The sequence below is a fragment of the Cherax quadricarinatus genome, chromosome 3 (assembly GCF_038502225.1).
Source record: "Cherax quadricarinatus isolate ZL_2023a chromosome 3, ASM3850222v1, whole genome shotgun sequence".
NCBI lineage: Eukaryota > Metazoa > Arthropoda > Malacostraca > Decapoda > Parastacidae > Cherax > Cherax quadricarinatus.
Window position 1 is genome coordinate 56,113,379 of NC_091294.1, and position 20,601 is coordinate 56,133,979.

At 38.6% G+C, this 20,601-nt stretch overlaps 1 protein-coding gene across 11 annotated transcripts in view; it reads right to left on the reverse strand.

Moving 5' to 3' along the window:
* The window catches only part of Spf45 (splicing factor 45), a 234,094-nt gene that overhangs the window by 39,638 nt on the left and 173,855 nt on the right, over positions 1-20,601 (reverse strand). For all 11 annotated transcript variants that reach the window (XR_011392857.1, XM_070091882.1, XM_070091877.1 and 8 more), the window contains one exon: positions 13,252-13,426. Coding sequence is in view for 10 of the 11 variants with exons in the window: in XM_070091882.1 (XP_069947983.1) it covers positions 13,252-13,426 (175 nt within the window). In the remaining variant the exon portion in view is untranslated. The remainder of the gene's footprint in view (positions 1-13,251; positions 13,427-20,601) is intronic.

Here is a 20,601-nt window from a genome sequence, read left to right on the forward strand (position 1 = left end):
CCACTGTATGTCATTACATAGGTCACAAGTGCTGTTGTTGTTGTATGTAAAAGGGCAACTGAAAGATAAGAACTTACATAGTTGTGGCGAATGGTAGCAGGCAGAGACAGCGGTGTTAGTCAGTCGCCCTATATACCTCAAACAACAATGGAGGAGTCAAGTTTCATGTCGTCACTTTTCTATCGATTAACCCTTTCAGGGTCGACAGGCTCTCTCAGAGACTTGTTCTCAGGGTCGGCCAAATTTCAAAAAAAAAAAAAAAAATTATTTTTTCTTATGAAAAGATAGAGAATCTTTTCCTGATCATAATGACACCAAAAGTATGAAATTTGATGGAAAACTTACGGAATTATGCTCTCACGTATTTAGTGGTCTCGACGATGTTTACGCAGCGGCGATTTTGCCCACTTTGAGCCCTATTTTCGGCCAATTCCAGTGTGCTTGTCGACAAAAATCATAACTATTTCGCTAGAATTCCATTTTTTCTATCGAATGAGTACAAGAAACCACCCATTTACTGATTTCAACTATCCAATACAGTGGTCAGAATTTAGCAATTTTGCCAATTTCACACAAATTTCAAAAGATGCCAATTTCCGAACATGGTCCAGAATAAACAAGAAAGACATTCTTGGCACTAAAATAACATTTCCTCTGCTCATTAGTCACGTTCCCATGCCCCTCTTACATTCTTTTGCTTTCCACTTTGAATTTTTATTCTCACAAAAAATAGAAGATTTACTGTTATGCAGATTACTGCATTGGTGTAGAAATGGTATAAATAATATCAGCGCACTTGTGAAAGAATATTAGACTCACCAGTTGACGTGTATTGGACGCTTGGCATGATTTGTTTACTTTTGAACTTTGGTAAAAATCGAACATTTCTGCTAATTTGAGCTCAATTTCAAGGTACTTTTCTTTGTAAAACCAGTCAAAATCATCTCAATTTCTGTAATATGTCTTCCATTCTATAAAATGAGACCAGGAAAACTAGAAAACAAGAATAAATACCATACGAAAATACAGTGCAAAGTCACTGTTTTAATCCAAAAACACTGTCAAAGTTTTTTTTTTCTCCTTACGCACTGTGTGCTGCAGGATTTTTTTTATACTGCGCACACTGACCACATAGACCCATTCTTTCATTTGTAGGCCTACCAGCTTTCTCTCACTAGATTTGAGGGAGCTAGAATTTAGGCATACTAGTACACGTACATCAAAAACCCTGGCTCGTAAGCCATACTAGTATGGCCGAAACCCTGAAAGGGTTAATGGCTCATCTTACTTGCTACACTGTCAATGCTATAGTTTATCGCTGGCTGGCACTATAGCCTTTATCGACTCCTGCTGATTTGGTATCATACCATATCGTAGAATCACTGAAGAAAGCACATTCTCCCCTCTCTCTGGCTTATTTAGCAGTTGCAAGCACAAAAATGAATGAAATATATCTTATGAATGCATGAGGTGATGGTCATTTGCCCATAAACAATGCCACACTGACTGTGGTGTGGAAGGGAAGCTGGCTTTGACGCTTGGAGAAGAGCCAGACACGTACCTTACCGCCGCCGAATCACGAATAAAATCATGAACCGTGAATCTATTTTTTGCCAAAAGATGGCACTGAAAGGCAAAATTCATGAAGCACGATGCTGTTGAAACTCGGAGGTCCACTGTATATAAAATTTGACAAACAATAATTCACACTCAAATGAAAATGAAAATGTTTATTTCCTTGCAAAGCTTACAATGTGTGGTTTACATATTATGAAATATTAATTACAAGGAAGGCCTCCAGCATGCCTAGGCATTTCAGGCAGACTAACCCTAATTTTTACTCTAAACTGACATGGGTTATGGAGCAATACATTTTAACCCTTTCAGGGTCCAAGGCCAAAATCTGAAGTGGTGCCCCAGTGTCCAAGAATTTTCAAGAAAATTTTTTTTTATTTTTTCTTATGAAATGGTAGAGAATCTTTTTGTGAATGTAATAAAACAAAAAGTACGAAATTTGATGGATAATTGACGAAATTATGCTCTCATGAATTTTGATGTGTCAGCGATATTTACGAATCGGCGATTTTGCCGACTTTGACTCCCATTTTAGGTCAATTACATTATTCCAATCGACCAAATTCTTAGCTATTTCACTAGTATTACTTCTGTTCTATCGATTGAGCACAAGAAATCGCCAAGTCAACTGTTTCAATTACAAAATAAAGTGACCGGATATTGGTGATTTGGCCAATTTAACACAAAGTTCAAAATATTCCAGTTTCAAAATAGGGTCCAGAATAAACAATGTAGGTATTCCTGGCACTAAACTACCATTTCCTCTGTTCATTAGTTATGTTTTGAAGCTTTACAAATAAATTCCATTTTGATTTTTTATTCACATAATGAATTTTTATTCACACCAAAAAATAGAAGATTTACTGTTATGCAATATTGTAATAATTGTATAAATATCATCACCACATTTGTGACTGTATATTAGACCCACCAGCTGGTGTGTATTAGACGTGTGAGGTCGTTTGTTTACTCTTGAACATCGGCAAAAATTTAACATTTCCGCCACTTTGAGCTCAGTTTCAAGCCATTTCCAGTGCTAAAACCAATCAAAATTATCTCTATTTCTGTAATATTTCTTCCATTCTATCAAATGAGACCAAGAAATCACAAATACAACTATAAAAAACATACAAAAAACACTGCAAAGTCGCTGTTTTAATTGAAAATCACGGTCTCAGTTTTTTTCTCTCATTATACACAATGTGCTGCAGGAATTGTTTTATGTGGTGCACACATACCACATAGTTGTATTCTCTCATATCTAGGCCCAAATTTACCACTCACAGTTTCTCAGAGTGAGCTGAGCTCATGACGTAGATCTACGGTTTGGACCCTGAACGTAAAGCCGTAGATCTACGGGATGGACCCTGAAAGGGTTAATATACCTTATTGCATATTAGGTAAATGAAGTGATTAATTAGGTTTATAATAATGAGGTAGAACAAAACATATAATAATATTACAATTAGTAAATTTAGTGTATCATGCAGCTTGGCATGATACACAGTTTCTATTAAAGCTCCTATATTGGAAGAATATCTTAGGCAAACTTAGGGCTAACTTAAGATTTATTAGGCAGTAGCTACACAGTGGACCCCCGACATTCGATATTAATCCATTCCTGAGAGCTCATCGAATGTCGAAAATACCGAAAGTCGAATTAATTTTCCCCATGAGAAATAATGGAAATCAAATTAATCCGTGCAAGACACCCAAAAGTATGAAAAAAAAATTTTACCATATGAAATATTAAGTTTAATGCAATAGAATAATTACAATAACAACAATAACAATATGTAGATTAATAACAATAGAATAATTGACACTTACCTTTAACCCTTTGAGGGTCGACAGGCCCTCTCCAAAACTCGTTCTCAGGGTCGGCCAAATTTCAAAAAAAAAAAAAAATATTTTTTCTTATGAAAAAATAGAGTATTTTTTTCTAAACATTATAGGCTAAACAAAAAAATTTTAACGTCAATACTTACCGAGATATGGAGGTGTGAAATTTGCCAAAATTGAACAACATATGGTAACATCGCCGACTGCCGTCACCCGGTATTTTTCTATTTACTTTTTTATGTACTATTTTCAATTATTTTTCAATTTTTCTTTTTCTGAGTAACTTTTATGGCCTCTGAGGCCAACATGATCAGTATTTTGTAAGTTATTTCTTTTTCAATACTACACAATAAGGGCGTAAACACTGTTGTCATTATTTTGTTTACAGAAAATATTTACACAAACAAACAATATGAAATGTTGTTTATTACTATTTTTCTATATTTTATATACACATATACAGTCACAGGGAATGTTTCTAGAAGTTCTGAAGCCTGTGGAAGTCTTTGAAACATGGTGTCATGCACAGTGGAGTTTTGCACTCCTCACACATAAAACGAGTGTCTCTGCGTTGTTGTGGGCGTTTTTTTGTATGTGAACAGACATAACACCTCTTCTGAGCCTTTTTCTTCAAAGCAGTAGCAGGCAGTTTTACCAGGAAGTGATCACCATGCTTCAGACGAGCAGGTAGTTGTTGATAATTTGGTGGGCGGTCAATTGCAGGTGCATTTCCTTGGTACTTGAATACTATTTGTCTGATGAGAGACAAACAGAATTCGCCGTACTGTGGTTTGTTTCTGGTGCTCATCTTATACATATTATAAGCATTGAGCATGGAAATGTCCAGAAGATGGAAAAACAGTTTGATGTACCACTTATAACTCTTGCGAACACAATCAGCAAACCCAATCTGCATGTCACATTTGTCCACTGAACGCATGTTGAAGGTGTAATCAATCACAGCTGCAGGTTTTAGAATGGGTTCATTTCTCTCTCTATGCTGCCTGCCACTGTCTGCCATTTCATTAGGGTGAATTGATGACAACAGTGTGACATCTCGTTTGTCATGCCAACGAAATGCCATGATGTCATTGGCAGCAAACGCCTGCACCTCACCTCTACGAGTGCCAGCGTCAAACCTGGGCATATGTTTTCGATTTGCACGCACTGTGCCACACACATCTGTCATGTTCACTCGCAAAAAATCACTGAGTGAGGGGCTTGTGTACCAGTTATCTGTATATAATATATGCCCCTTACCAAGGTATGGTTCTATCATTGTTCGAAACACATCACCTGAGATGCCCAATAACTTCCTGGTATTTTGCAATGTATAACTTCCAGTGTACACAATAATATCCAATACCAGACCACTGTAACAATCACAAAGCACAAACAACTTTATACCAAAGCGTTTCCTCTTGCTTGGTATGTACTGCTTGAAAGAGAGTCTTCCTTTGAACAGAATCAAAGACTCGTCAATTACAAGCTTCCTGAAGGGATAAAAATGCGTACTGAATTTCTGTTTCAGATACACAAACACATTCCTAATCTTATATAACCTGTCAGTTCTGTCAGGCCTGGTTTTATCTGAGAAGTGAAGCATACGTAACATTAGCACAAATCGATTCACTGGCATTATATCACTGAAACCTGGTGTTGCAATCAGGGGGTCTGTTGACCAGTATGATTTCACTTTGTGCTTATACACATGTGGCATAAGCATTATTGTGGCAAAGAAAAGATACATCTCAGCCACAGTTGCCTCCTTCCATTGGTGTAGACGTGATTTTGGTGAAAGTAATGTGTTTGCCATGGTGTACTCGTAGTATGTGTTGCTTTCCATGACAATACTTTTCATCAGTGGTTCGTCAAAGAATAACTCGAAACATTCCAGCTCAGTGGCATTGTTCCCAAGTGCACAAGATGGCCGTATTCCACTTTGGCTGCCATCAAACTGGTGGGGATTTGGAACAAAATTGACAGCTTCCTGCCAATCCCAGGTGCGGTCTGCTGGTGGGTACTGGACAATGACAGGTGGTTGTGGTTGTGGAGGTTGTGGTTGTGGAGGTTGTGGTTGTGGAGGCTGGTGTGGTGGGGGAGTGGGGGATGGTGGCCTTTGTTCTAGATCAGCTGAGGCAGCGGCATGGGTGGCAGCGTGGGTGGCAGCATGGCCCACTGCTGGTGCCTCACCGCCGGCACCACTACCACCACGCACATTTTCCATCCCAATTGCAACAGTATCTTCGTCATTTTCACTGTCTGTTCCTGTTGTACAGCCACGGGATGTACTCCGAGATACACTCCTTCCCCTTGGAATAGCATATGGCACACTTCCAGAGCGCATATATCGTCGTATATACTGACGCTTCACTGGGGAATATTGCACTTCACTATCACTACTGGAACTAGTTTGAAGAGCTTGTAGTTCATATTCACTATCACTATCATCACCCATGCTCTCATCTGAGTCTGGGATTTGGGAAAATAGAAGTTTCCTCTTGGGTTCTGGAACAACTGAACGTGAACACGAGGGCCCAGCACCAGAGGTGGAAGGCTGAGGGTCGTCTGGGTTTTCTTCACTATTACCGATATTATGGTCATTAGTTTCGGTCAAAACCTCACTAAAACCACAAAACTCATCTTCACTGGCACTTCCATCACTATTAGAACTGTCACTGGGGAACAAAAGTGTCCCAATTCGCCGAGGAGTGAGGAGCTTCTTACCGCGAGGCATGGTGGACATTGTTTACTAAGAGGGCATTCCCACAATGCACCACTGGGTCCCAGATTTTTTTTCTACCGCGCACACCGACCACGCAGACCCATTCTCTCACACCTAGGCCTACCAGCCTTTTCGCGCGAGATTTGAGGCCGCTAGAATTTATGCGTACTAGTACGTCAAAAACCCCTACGCATAAGACGTACTAGTACGACGAAAACCCTCAAAGGGTTAATGAAGATCTGGTGATGATTGATGAGACGGGAGGAGGGGAGTGTGGGGATGGTGTTAGTGTTTAGAAGGGAAATACCCTTCCATTAGGACTTGAGGTAGCAAGTCCTTTTCCGGGGTTACTTCCCTTCTTCTTTTAATGCCACTAGGACCAGCTTGAGAGTCACTAGACCTCTGTCACACACCAAATCTGTCCATAGAGCTCTGTACCTCCCGTTCCTTTACGATTTGTCTAAAATGGGCCACAACATTGTCATTGTAATAGTCACCAGCACAGCTTGCAATAGCTGTGTTAGGGTGATTTTCATTCATAAAGGTTTGCAGTTCAACCCACTTTGCACACATTTCTTTAATTTTTGAAGTAGGCACAATGGATTCCACAACTGGCATAGGCTTCTCAGGGCTAGCCCCAAACCCTTCAAAATCTTTCTTAATTTCCATACTAATTCTCACCCTTTTTACCACAGGGTTGGCACTAGAAGCTTTCTTGGGGCCCATGGTTACTTATTTTGCAGAAACAAGCACCAAAAACAGTGATAATATGGATAATATGGAATGTACCGAATGTATCCTTAGATGCGCGCACACTGGCTGGCTTGTAAACACTGGCACACACGGGGCAGTTCAGGCCACACGTGAACACGTCTCGTACGAATCGTATCGAATATCGGGTTTTCCATCAAATGTTGAGGCAAAATTTTTGCGTTAAAATGCATCGAATGTCGGATTTATCGAATGTCGGGGGTCCACTGTATTAGGAATTCTATGTTTACAGTCATTTGGGTGAGTGTGAGTGCAAATCAGGGGGTATCACAGATATCAAGAGTAAATCTAATTTGTTTTGGAGGTGTGCATAATATGAAAAATAGAATACAGGTCTCTCTCCACATTTGCCAGGTTTAAGGGATCAACAATCTCACGAAAGTTGTAAAATCGCAAATGTTTGGTGCACAAATATATTATAGGGAAATGTAATAACAGCATTTAGCCTAACAATACTGCTTCCTTCACCACTACTATGTAAGGCTTATGCTCTCAGTGGCCCTTGTACACCCAACAACAACACAACAGCACTCATGACATACGTAATGACATATTTTATTCTTTCTAAAATATATGTTATTGTTCTATGTTTTTTTTTTTTTTCAACAAGTCGGCCGTCTCCCACCGAGGCAGGGTGACCCAAAAAAGAAAGAAAATCCCCAAAAAGAAAATACTTTCATCATCATTCAACACTTTCACCACACTCACACATTATCACTGTTTTTGCAGACATCCTCAGAATACAACAGTTTAGAAGCATACGCATATAAAGATACACAACATATCCCTCCAAACTGCCAATATCCCAAACCCCTCCTTTAAAGTGCAGGCATTGTACTTCCCATTTCCAGGACTCAAGTCCGACTATATGAAAATAACCGGTTTCCCTGAATCCCTTCACTAAATATTACCCTGCTCATACTCCAACAGATCGTCAGGTCCCAAGTACCATTCGTCTCCATTCACTCCTATCTAACACACTCACGCACGCTTGCTGGAAGTTCAAGCCCCTTGCCCACAAAACCTCCTTTACCCTCTCTCTCCAACCCTTTCGAGGACGACCCCTACCCTGCCTTCCTTCCCCTATAGATTTATATGCTTTCCATGTCATTCTACTTTGATCCATTCTCTCTAAATGACCAAACCACCTCAACAACCCCTCTTCTGCCCTCTGACTAATACTTTTATTAACTCCACACCTTTGCCTAATTTCCACACTCTGAATTTTCTGCATAATATTTACACCACACATTGCCCTTAAACAGGACATCTCCACTGCCTCCAACCGTCTCCTCGCTGCTGCATTTACCACCCAAGCTTCACACCCATATAAGAGTGTTGGTACTACTATACTTTCATACATTCCCTTCTTTGCCTCCATAGATAACGTTTTTTGACTCCACATATACCTCAACGCACCACTCACCTTTTTTCCCTCATCAATTCTATGATTAACCTCATCCTTCATAAATCCATCCGCCGACACGTCAACTCCCAAGTATCTGAAAACATTCACTTCTTCGATACTACTCCTCCCCAATTTGATATCCAATTTTTCTTTATCTAAATCATTTGATACCCTCATCACCTTACTCTTTTCTATGTTCACTTTCAACTTTCTACCTTTACACACATTCCCAAACTCATCCACTAACCTTTGCAATTTTTTTTTAGAATTTCCCATAAGCACAGTATCATCTGCAAAAAGTAACTGTGTCAATTCCCATTTTGAATTTGATTCCCCAAAATTTAATCCCACCCCTCTCCCGAACACCCTATCTGGAGTTTATCTGGAGAGAGTTCCGGGGATCAACGTCCCCGCGGCCCGGTCTGTGACCAGGCCTCCTTAGGTCAGTGTCCCAGGATGCGACCCACACCAGTCGACTAACACCCAACACCCAGGTACCCATTTTACTGATGGGGAACATAGACAACAGGTGGAAAGAAACACGTCCAATGTTTCTACTCTGGCTGGGAATCGAACCCAGGCCCTCACCGTGTGAAGCGAGAGCGTTAACCACCAGGCCACCAGAGCCCCCTTTACTTCCTTTACAACCCCATCTATAAATATATTAAACAACCATGGTGACATTACACATCCCTGTCTAAGACCTACTTTTACTGGGAAGTAGTCTCCCTCTCTTCTACACACCCTAACCTGAGCCTCACTATCCTCATAAAAACTCTTTACAGCATTTAATAACTTACCACCTATTCCATATACTTGCAACATCTGCCACGTTGCTCCCCTATCCACTCTATCATATGCCTTTTCTAAATCCATAAATGCAATAAAAACTTCCCTACCTTTATCTAAATACTGTTCACATATATGCTTCAATGTAAACACTTGATCTACACATCCCCTACCCACTCTGAAACCTCCTTGCTCATCTGCAATCCTACATTCTATCTTACCTCTAATTCTTTCAATTATAACCCTACCGTACACTTTTCCTGGTATACTCAGTAAGCTTATTCCTCTATAATTTTTACAGTCTCTTTTGTCCCCTTCCCTTTATATAAAGGGGCTAAACATGCTCTCCGCCAATCCCTAGGTACCTTCCCCTCTTTCATACATTTATTAAACAAAAGTACCAACCACTCCAACACTATATCCTCCCCTGCTTTTAACATTTCTGTCATGATCCCATCAGTTCCAGCTGCTTTACCCCCTTTCATTCTACGTAATGCCTCACGTACCTCCCCCACACTTACATTCTGCTCTTCTTCACTCCTAGAAGATGGTATACCTCCCTGACCAGTGCATGAAATTACTGCCTCTCTTTCTTCCTTAACATTTAAAAGTTCCTCAAAATATTCTCGCCATCTACCTAATACCTCCATCTCCCCATCTACTAACTCCCCTACTCTGTTTTTAACTGACAAATCCATACTTTCCCTAGGCTTTCTTAATTTGTTTAACTCACTCAAAAATTTTTTCTTATTTTCATTAAAATTTCTTGACCGTGCCTCTCCCACTCTATCATCTGCTCTCCTTTTGCACTCTCTCACCACTCTCTTTACCTTTCTTTTACTCTCCATATACTCTGCTCTTCTTGTAACACTTCTGCTTTGAAAACCTCTCATAAGCTACGTTTTTCTCTTTTATCACACCCTTTACTTCATCATTCCACCAATCACTCCTCTTTCCTCCTGCCCCCACCCTCCTATAACCACAAACTTCTGCCCCACATTCTAATACTGCATTTTTAAAACTATTCCAACCCTCTTCAACCCCCGCACTACTCATCTTTGCACTAGCCCACCTTTCTGCCAATAGTCGCTTATATCTCACCCGAACTTCCTCCTCCCTTAGTTTATACACTTTCACCTCCCTCTTACTTGTTGTTGCCACCTTCCTCTTTTCCCATCTACCTCTTACTCTAACTGTAGCTACAACTAAATAATGATCCAATATATCAGTTGCCCCTCTATAAACATATACATCCTGGAGCCTACCCATCAACCTTTTATCCACCAATACATAATCTAATAAACTACTTTCATTACGTGCTACATCATACCTTGTATATTTATTTATCCTCTTTTTCATAAAATATGTATTACTTATTACCAAATCTCTTTCTACACATAGCTCAATTAAAGGCTCCCCATTTACATTTACCCCTGGCACCCCAAATTTACCTACTACTCCCTCCATAACATTTTTACCCACTTTAGCATTGAAATCCCCAACCACCATTACTCTCACACTTGATTCAAAACTCCCCACGCATTCACTCAACATTTCCCAAAATCTCTCTCTCTCCTCTACATTTCTCTCTTCTCCAGGTGCATACACACTTATTATAACCCACTTTTCACATCCAATCTTTATTTTACTCCACATAATCCTTGAATTAATACATTTCTAGTCCCTCTTTTCCTGCCATAGCTTATCCTTCAACATTATTGCTACTCCTTCTTTAGCTCTAACTCTATTTGAAACCCCTGACCTAATCCCATTTATTCCTCTCCATTGAAACTCTCCCACCCCCTTCAGCTTTGTTTCACTTAAAGCCAGGACATCCAGCTTCTTCTCATTCATAACATCCACAATCATCTCTTTCTTATCATTTGCACAACATCCACGCACATTCAGACTTCCCACTTTGACAATTTTCTTATTATTATTCTTTTTAGTACTCTTTACAGGAAAAGGAGTTACTAGCCCATTGTTCCCGGCATTTTAGTTGACTTTTACAACACGCATGGCTTACGGAGGAAAGATTCTTATTCCACTTCCCCATGGATATAAAAGGAAAAGTAATAAGACCAAGAACTATTAAGATAAAATCAAAGAAAACTCAGATGAGTGTGTATAAATAAATGTGTACATGTATGTGTAGTGTGACCTAATTGTAAGTAGAAGTAGCAAGACATACCTGTAATCTTGCATATTTATGAGACAGACAAAAGACATCAGCAATCCTACCATCATGTAAAACAATCACAGGCTTTCGTTTTACACTCACTTGGCAGGACGGTAGTACCTCCCTGGGTGGTTGCTGTCTACCAACCTACTACAATGTTATTAATAATAATAATAATAATGTTATTAATAATATTTATTATGTCATATTAGATCAACTATGATAGATAAATAAGCTGTCGAGTTGATATCAGTGTCATATTGAAGGACTATCTTATCCTGTCTCCAAACAAACTCTGCTGCTGCCACAATTCCTAACATACGTAATGACATATTTTAAATATGATTGGGCGGCTGAGCATTCACGAATGTTTGAAGCCTGTGAAAGTGGAACTCGCAAATGTGGAAGAAGACCTGTAGGTGGTTTTCATATAGTTAGCTGATGATGGGATGTGTTAGGGAGATAAGATGTTTTTTAAAGGTAGTTTTGAAAATGATGGTGGTTCTTGAGTTTTCTGGCAGGGAGTTCCAGATTTTAGGCCCTTTTATGTACAGTGATTTTTTGTAGAGATTTAGCCGGACACAGGGGAATGCCATAGAGATTTTTGTCTGGTATTGTGTCTATGGGTCCTGTTGCAGGTATCAAGAAAGTGTTTTAGTTCAGGGTTAATATTAGAATTTATGGTTCTATAAATGTAGGCTGATGGTTCTATAACTGTAAGTTGCACAGTAGTAGGTGTGAACATTCTGTACAGTAAGTTTAGGTCTTTGAAGAGGGGGGGAGGAGTGTTGCCTAGCATTGGATAGCACAAACAACATAGGTGAGGTAGGGATAGATGAGTGAATAGTATAGTGTGAGAAGGGCTGATTGTGGTACATAGTAACGTATCTTGGAGAGGATTCCAACCGTTTTTGATACTTTTTTTCTTATGTGTTGGATATGGGTGTTGAATTTCAGGTTTCAGTCAAGGTGCAGGCCCAGGAATTTGCCCTTGTTATGTTTAGCAATAAGAGTGTTGTCAATCATAATGTTCAGCTGTGCAGCACCTGCTCTGTTCCCAAACATAGTATAGAAGGTTTTGTCAGTATTAAGTGTAAGTTTATTAGCAGTCATCCAGGTTGATATTTTTGCTAGCTCTTCATTAACAATGGTGTTGAGTGAGGCTAGATTAGGGTGGGAGATGACGTAAGTCGTGTCATCAGCAAAGAGATTGGCTTCAGGTGTTGTGATACATTAGAAAGATCATTTATGTATAAGAGGAAGAGCAGGAGACCAAGGACATTTCCCTGTGGCACTCCAGTATCCAGTGGTCTTGTAGATAAGGTTGTGTCTTTAACTGAGACATATTGATGCCTGTTAGTAAGGTAGGATTTGAAATATTTAAGTGCGTAGCCTCTTATACCATAATGATCAAGTTTATGGAGTAGGATGCCATGGTTTAAGTTGATAAATAGTCCTAATGGATATTCATAAATTACTAATACCACTGGTAACATGTGAGTTGAGAGGAAGAATAGTTCCAATCGTTAGTATATCTTTTTACCCATTCTACCTATAGAGAAAACAGTACAGTGGACCCCCGCATAACGATATTATTTCAATCCAGAAGTCTGTATGGGTGCCGTTATAGACCGAATTTGTTCCCATAAGACATATTGTGAATTAGATTAGTCCGTTTCAGACCCCCAAAAATACACCTACAAAAGCACTTACTTACAAAAATACACTTACATAATTGGTCGAGTTGGGAGATGATCGTTATGCGGGGGTCTACTGTACTGTACATTTAAAACTATGCATTTCTCAGATATAAGAATAAACAAAATATAAATACTGTACTCTGTATTTAAACATCTTAAATTTTGATTCAACTCAAAAATTTCAGAAAAATATACATGATCTAATTTTTATTTTATCTCTCTAATTTAATTCAATATAAACAAACAGACACTATTAACTCACCCTTGATGGCCGATTCAACTCTTTGAAACTCAACAAAAATGCGCACAGCTTCCTCAGGAACGGCTCTTGGAATCTCAAAGATAACCACTTGCACTACAGCCCCATATTTACCATTGCATTCCTCGCGCACTTCTGGTTCCAACTCATCATCCACTTCACCTGGGCCCACCATGTTCTAAAATACAGAGATTAAAAATATCTACAAATCACTATAGTTACTACTTGTGAAATAAACAACTCATTTCTATTCTTTCATAATTAAAGACAGAAATACAGTGGACCCTCCACTAACGATTTTAATCCATTCCAGAGACCTTGTCCTTAACCAATTTTATCATTAGCCGAATTAATTTTCCCCATAAGAAATAATGGAAATCCAATTAATCCGTTCCAGACACCCAAAAGTATTAAAAAAAAAAATTTCACATGAAATATACAATTTCCTACACAGAAAACAATGATACATGAAGAATAAATACTACATGCAGAATAAATACTACATGCAGAATAAATACTACATGAAGAATAAATACTACATGCAGAATTAATACTGCATGAAGAATAAATACTACATGCAGAATAAATACTACATGCAGAATAAATACCACATGCAGAATAAATACTACATGAAGAATAAATACTACATGCAGAATAAATACTACATGAAGAATAAATGACACTTACCTTTATTGAAGATTTAGTGATGAGTGATGAAATGGGAGGAGGGGAGATGATGGAGGTGCATTATTGTTTGGAAGGGGAATCCCCTTCCATAAGGACTTTAGGTACCAAGTCCTTTTCCAGGGTTACCTCCCTTTTTTTTTAATGCCACTGGGAACTACTTGACTGTCACTGGACCTCTGTCGCACCAAAAATCTGTTCATAGAGCTCTGCATCTAGCGTTCCTTTAAGATTTTCCTAAAATGGGCCACAACATTGTCATTATAAAAGTCACCAGCATGGCTTGCAATAGCTGTGTCAGGGATATGTTCTTCCATAAAGGCTTGCACCTTTGTCCACATTGTACAAATATCCTTAATCGTCGAAAAAGACAACTTCCTCCATCTCTCTCTCCTCCTCCTCTGAAGCAGTTTCTTCAGTTGTGGTCTCTTGCTGTTGCAGATGCTCTTGCAGCTCATCAGTAGTTAGTTCTTCATCGTCGTCCTCCATCAACTCTTCCACATCCACCCCACTAACCTCCAACCCCATGGACTTCCCCAATGACAAAATAGATTCCACAACTGGTATAGGCTCCTCAGGGTTAGCACCAAACCCTTCAAAATCCCTCTCTTGTACACATTGTGGCCACAATTTCCTCCAAGCAGAGTTCAAAGTACTGCAAGTCACTCCCTCCCAAGCTTACCTAAAAGGTTTATAAAACTGAGGATACTATAGTGATCTTTCCAGAACTCTCTTAGGGTCAATTCAGTGTCTGAGGTCCTTTCAAAGCACTTTTGAAACACTGCTTTGGTGTACAGTTTTCTGAAATTTGAAATGACCTGCTGGTCCATGGGCTGGAGGAGAGTAGTAGTATTAGGAGGCAAAAACCTCACTTTCATGAAGCTCAACTCCCCCAAAATTCGCTCTGGCAAGTCTGGAGGATGAGCATGAGCATTGTCTAATACCAGGAGGCACTTGAGATCCAATTTATTTTCCTGGAGGTAATTTTTCAGAGTGGGGTCAAACACATAATAGAACCAACCATGGAAAATGTCCCTAGTGACCCATGCCTTACTGTTTTCCCTCCACATCACACACAAATTAGCCTTAAGGACACTGTTTTTCTTGAACACACTGGGAGTTTCAGAGTGATACACAAGTAAAGGCTTCACTTTGCAATCCCCACTAGCATTACTACAAAACATTAGAGTTAGCCTATCTTTCATAGGCTTGTGTCCTGGCAGTGCTTTTTCCTCCTGTGTAATGTGGGTCCTGTTTGGCATTTTCTTCCAAAACAGGCCTATTTCATCACAGTTAAACACTTGTTGGGGTTTTAATTCTTCACTGTCTATGTACTCCTTGAATTCCTGCACATATTTTTCAGCAGCTTTTTGGTCACAACTTGCAGCCTCAACATGCCTTATCACACTATACATGCCACTACGATTCTTAACCCTTTGAGGGTCGACAGGCCCTCTCCGAAACTCGTTCTCAGGGTCGGCCAAATTTAAAAAAAAAAAAAAATTATTTTCTCTTATGAAAAGATAGAGAATCTTTTCCCGATCATAAAGACACCAAAAGTTTGAAATTTGATAGAAAACTTACGGAATTATGCTCTCGCAAAGTTAGCGGTCTCGGCGATGTTTACGCATCGGCGATTTTGCCCACTTTGAGCCCCATTTTCGGCCAATTTCACTGTACTAGTCGACAAAAAACATGAATATTTCGCTAGAACTCCATTTTTTCTATCGAATGGGTGCAAGAAACCACTCATTTATGAAATTCAACTATCCAGTACAGTGGTCAGAATTTAGCAATTTTGCCAATTTCACACAAATTTCAAAAGATGCCAATTTCCGAATAGGGTCCAGAATACACAAGAAAGACATTCCTGGCACTAAAATGACATTTCCTCTAGTCATTAGTAACGTCTCAAGGCCCCTCTTATATTCTTTTGCTTTCCACTTTGAATTTTTATTTTCACAAAAAATATAAGATTTACTGTTATGCAGACTACTGCATTAGTGTAAAAAATGGTATAAATATTATTGGTGCACATGTGAAAGAATATTAGACTCACCAGTTGACGTGTATTGCACGCTTGGCACGATTTGTGTACTTTTGAAGTTTGGTAAAAATCGAACATTTCTGCTACTTTGAGCTCAATTTCAAGGCACTTTTCTTTGTAAAACCAGTCAAAATCATCTCAATTTCTGTAATATGTCTTCCATTCTATAAAATGAGACCAAGAAAACTAGAATACAACAATAAATACCATACGAAAATACACTGCAAAGTCGCTGATTTATTAAAAAAAAATGGTCAAAGTTTTTTTTTTCTCATTATGCACTGTGTGCTGCAGGATTTTTTTTAGACTGTGCACACTGACCACATAGACCCATTCTTTCATATGAAGGCCTACCAGCTTTCTCCCACTAGATTTGAGGCCGCTAGAATTTATGAGTACTAGTACGTCAAAAACCCCTACGCGTAAGACGTACTAGTACGACGAAAACCCTCAAAGGGTTAAATCTCTCAAACCAACCTTTGCTGGCTTTAAATTCACTAACCTCGCCACTAGTTCCAGGCATTTTTTTAATTAAACCGTCATGTAACCGCCTTGCCTTTTCGCATATGAGTGACTGTGAAACACTATCTCCTGATAATTGTTTGTGGTTGATCCACACCAATAACAGTGTCTCCACATCTTCAAGTGTATTTGCGATCTCTGTTTTGTAAGCATACTTGCACTTTTTGCAACAACAGCTTCCTTGATTACCTTTCTGTTGGCCAAGATAGCGTTAGCCCAGTTGTTGTACAACTGGGCCAGCTTGGAGCCACACATTCCACTTTCATACTTTGCAATTATCTCTTTTTTCAATTCGGATGTACACCTCCCCCTTTTTACCACAGGGTTGGCACTAGAAGCTTTCTTGGTGCCCATGGTGGCTTATTTAGCAGTTACAAGCACTAAAAAAATGGAATAATACAAAATGTATCGAATGTATGTGTGGAACCATCCGCAGTGGCTTGTATTTATGGTTGCAATCTTGTTTTCTTGGTCTCATTTGATAGAATGTAAGATATATTACAGAAATGGAGATAATTTTAATTGGTTTCACGATGAAAAGCACCTTGAAATTGAGCTCAAAGTAGCAGAAATGTTCGATTTTTGCTGATGTTCAAGAGTAAACAATCATGCCACACGTCCAATACACATCAACTAGTGAGTCTAATACTAATAATTAATCCATTCCAGAAAGTGTGACTATTATCAAAATTGACAATTTGCAAAACCATTTTCTCCATAAGAAATAATGTAAATACAATTCCTCCATTCCAGACACTCAGAAGTATTAAAACAAAAATTTTTTTTACATGAAATATAGATGTACATACACAGAAAACAATGAGACATGACGAATGAAACATTAACAGCATAACACTTACCTTTATTGGTGATTCTTCTTAGAGTATGGAAGACTGGAGGAGAGGAGAGATTGGATTATTTACTGTTTGGAAGGGAAATCCCCTTCCATCAACACCTCCGGTACCAAGTCCTTTTCTGGGGTTACTTCTCTTCTTTGTTTTATAATGTCCCTAGGACCAGCTTGAGAGTCACTGCACACCTGTGGCACTAAATACTTGTCCAGAGAGCTCGGTTTCTGGCATCTCTTTAAAACTTCCCTAAAATGGGCCAAGACTTTGTCAATGTACATGTTGCTGACATGGCTTGCAACAGCTTTGTCAGGGTGATGTTTCTCCATAAATCTTTCCATCCTACTCCACATTTCAAAAATCTCCTTAATTTCTGAAGAAGGCACCTTCTTTCATCTCTCTCCTTCCTCCTCTGAAGCAATATTCTGAGCTCTTGTAGCTCTTCAGTGGTTAGCTCTTTGTTGTGATCTTCCGCCAACTATTCAACATCCTCCAAACTCACATCCAACCCCATGGAATTCCCCAGTGCCACAATAGATTCTACAACTGCCACAGGCTCCTCAAGGTTGGCCCCAAACTCTTCAAAATCCCTCTTGTGGACACAATCTGGCCACAATTTTCTCCAAGCAAAGTTCAAAGTCCTGGTAGTAACTCCCTCCCAAGCCTTACCTATAAGGCTTATGCAATGGAGGATATTGAAGTGATTTTTCCAAAACTCTCTTAGGGTCAAGTGAGTGTCTAAGGTCACATTAAAGCACCTTTGAAACATTGCTTTGGTGTAGAGTTTTTTAAAGTTGGAAATGATCTGCTGGTCCATGGGCTGGAGGAGAGGAGTGGTATTAGGGGCAAGAACTTCACTGTGATGAACCCAAACTCCTCCAGAATTAGGTCATCCAATTTTTGGGGGATGAGCAGGTGCATTGTACATTAGCAGGAGGCACTTGAGTTCCAATTTATTTTCCAGGAGGTAATTCTTTACACTGGGGCCAAACACTTCGTGGAACCACTCAAGGAAAATTTCCCTTGTGACCCATGCCGTATTATTAGCTTTCCAAGACACATACAATTTTCTCTTCATGACATTGTTTTTCTTGAACACTTTGGGATTTTCAGAATGGTACACTAGTAATGGCTTCACTTTGAAATCCCCACTAGCATTACTACAAAACATGAGAGTTAGCCTGTCTTTCATAGGTTTGTGTCCTGGCAGTGCCTTTTCCTCCTGAGTAATGTAGGTCCTGTTTGGCATTTTCTTCCAAAAGAGGCCTGTTTCATCACAAATGAACAATTGTTGGGGTTTTAATTGTTCAGTCTGTATGTACTCCTTGAATTCACTTATGTATTCTGTAGCTGCATTTTTGTCAGAACTGGTAGCCTCACCATGCCTTATCACACTGTGTATGCCACTATGGTTCTTAAATCTCTCAAACCAGCCATTGCTGGCCTTAATTAAATTCACAAGTATCAGTAGCCATTGCAGGCAATTTCGTTACCAGATTGTCATGCAACTGCCTAGCCTTTTCACAAATAAGCGACTGCATAAGACTATCTCCTGCTAATTGTTTCTCGTTGACCCACACCAACAATAACTTCTCAACATCTTCGAGTACTGGGGATCTCATTTTTGTCAGTATATTTACCCCCTTTGCAACAACAGCTTTCTTGATTTCCTTTTTCTTGGTCACGATGGAAGCTATGGTTGTATAGGGTTTCTTATACATCCTGTCCAGTTCTGCCACACGTATGCCACTTTCACATTGTTTTTCTTGAATTTAATCGTATTTCTCACCTTCTTTACCAAAGACATGGCACTAAGAGCTTTCTTTGGAGCCATGGTAGCTTATTTAGCAGTTGCAAGCACTAAAATGAATGGAATATTATAATGAAATACACCTACCATCCGACTTACGACCAAGCTTGGTTCCGACCAACCGGTCGTAAGTCAAAATGGACGTAAGTCGAACCTTTGAAAATTGCCGACATACTGGGTAGGGCATAATGTCAAACCTTTGCTATATAAACTACCTACATAGTACTGTAATGTAATGTACAATCATTATTTCATTCTTTTTACTATAATTTACTTTTACTGTTATTTTTTAATTATTTATGTACTGTATATAATGTATAATGTATACATGTATTGTAAATTTTACATCGCATACAGTATCATATGTTACTGCTATCTTTATGTATTGTCGACAGAGTGAAAGGGAGAATACCACTGGTAGTGTTATCCTGCCAGAATGTAGTACATGTATAACCTGTACCCTAAGTAAAGAGAAACAACTCTGGAACATGTGTAATACGTAGCTAGCTGGCTGGCTGCATGGTGGGTGGGTGGCTGACTGAATCAATCAATCAATCAAAAAATATCTATCTATCTATATCTATCTATCTATCTCTATCTATCTATCTATATCTATCTATCTATATCTATCTATCTCTATCTATCTATATCTATCTATATCTATCTATCTATCTATCTATATCTATCTATCTATATCTATCTATCTATATCTATCTATCTATCTATATCTATCTATATCTATCTATATCTATCTATCTATATCTATCTATATCTATCTATCTATATCTATCTATCTATATCTATCTATCTATATCTATCTATCTATATCTACCTATCTATATCTATCTATATCTATCTATCTATATCTATCTATCTATATATATCTATATCTATATCTATCTATATCTATATCTATCTATATCTACCTATCTATATCTATATCTATATCTATCTATATCTATCTATATCTATATCTATCTATCTATCTATATCTATCTATATCTATCTATATCTATCTATATCTATCTATCTATATCTATCTATCTATCTATATCTATCTATCTATATCTATCTATATCTATCTATCTACATCTATCTATCTCTATCTATATCTATCTGTATCTATCTATATCTATCTATCTATCTATATCTATCTATCTATATCTATCTATATCTATCTATCTATATCTATCTATCTATCTATATCTATCTATCTATATCTATCTATCTATATCTATCTATCTATATCTATCTATATCTATCTATCTATATCTATCTATCTATCTATATCTATCTATCTATATCTATCTATCTATATCTATCTATCTATCTATCTCTCTCTCTCTCTCTCTCTCTCTCTCTCTCTCTCTCTCTCTCTCTCTCTCTCTCTCTCTCTCTCTCTCTCTCTCTCTCTCAGGTACACGTAAGTGAAGTTATCATAC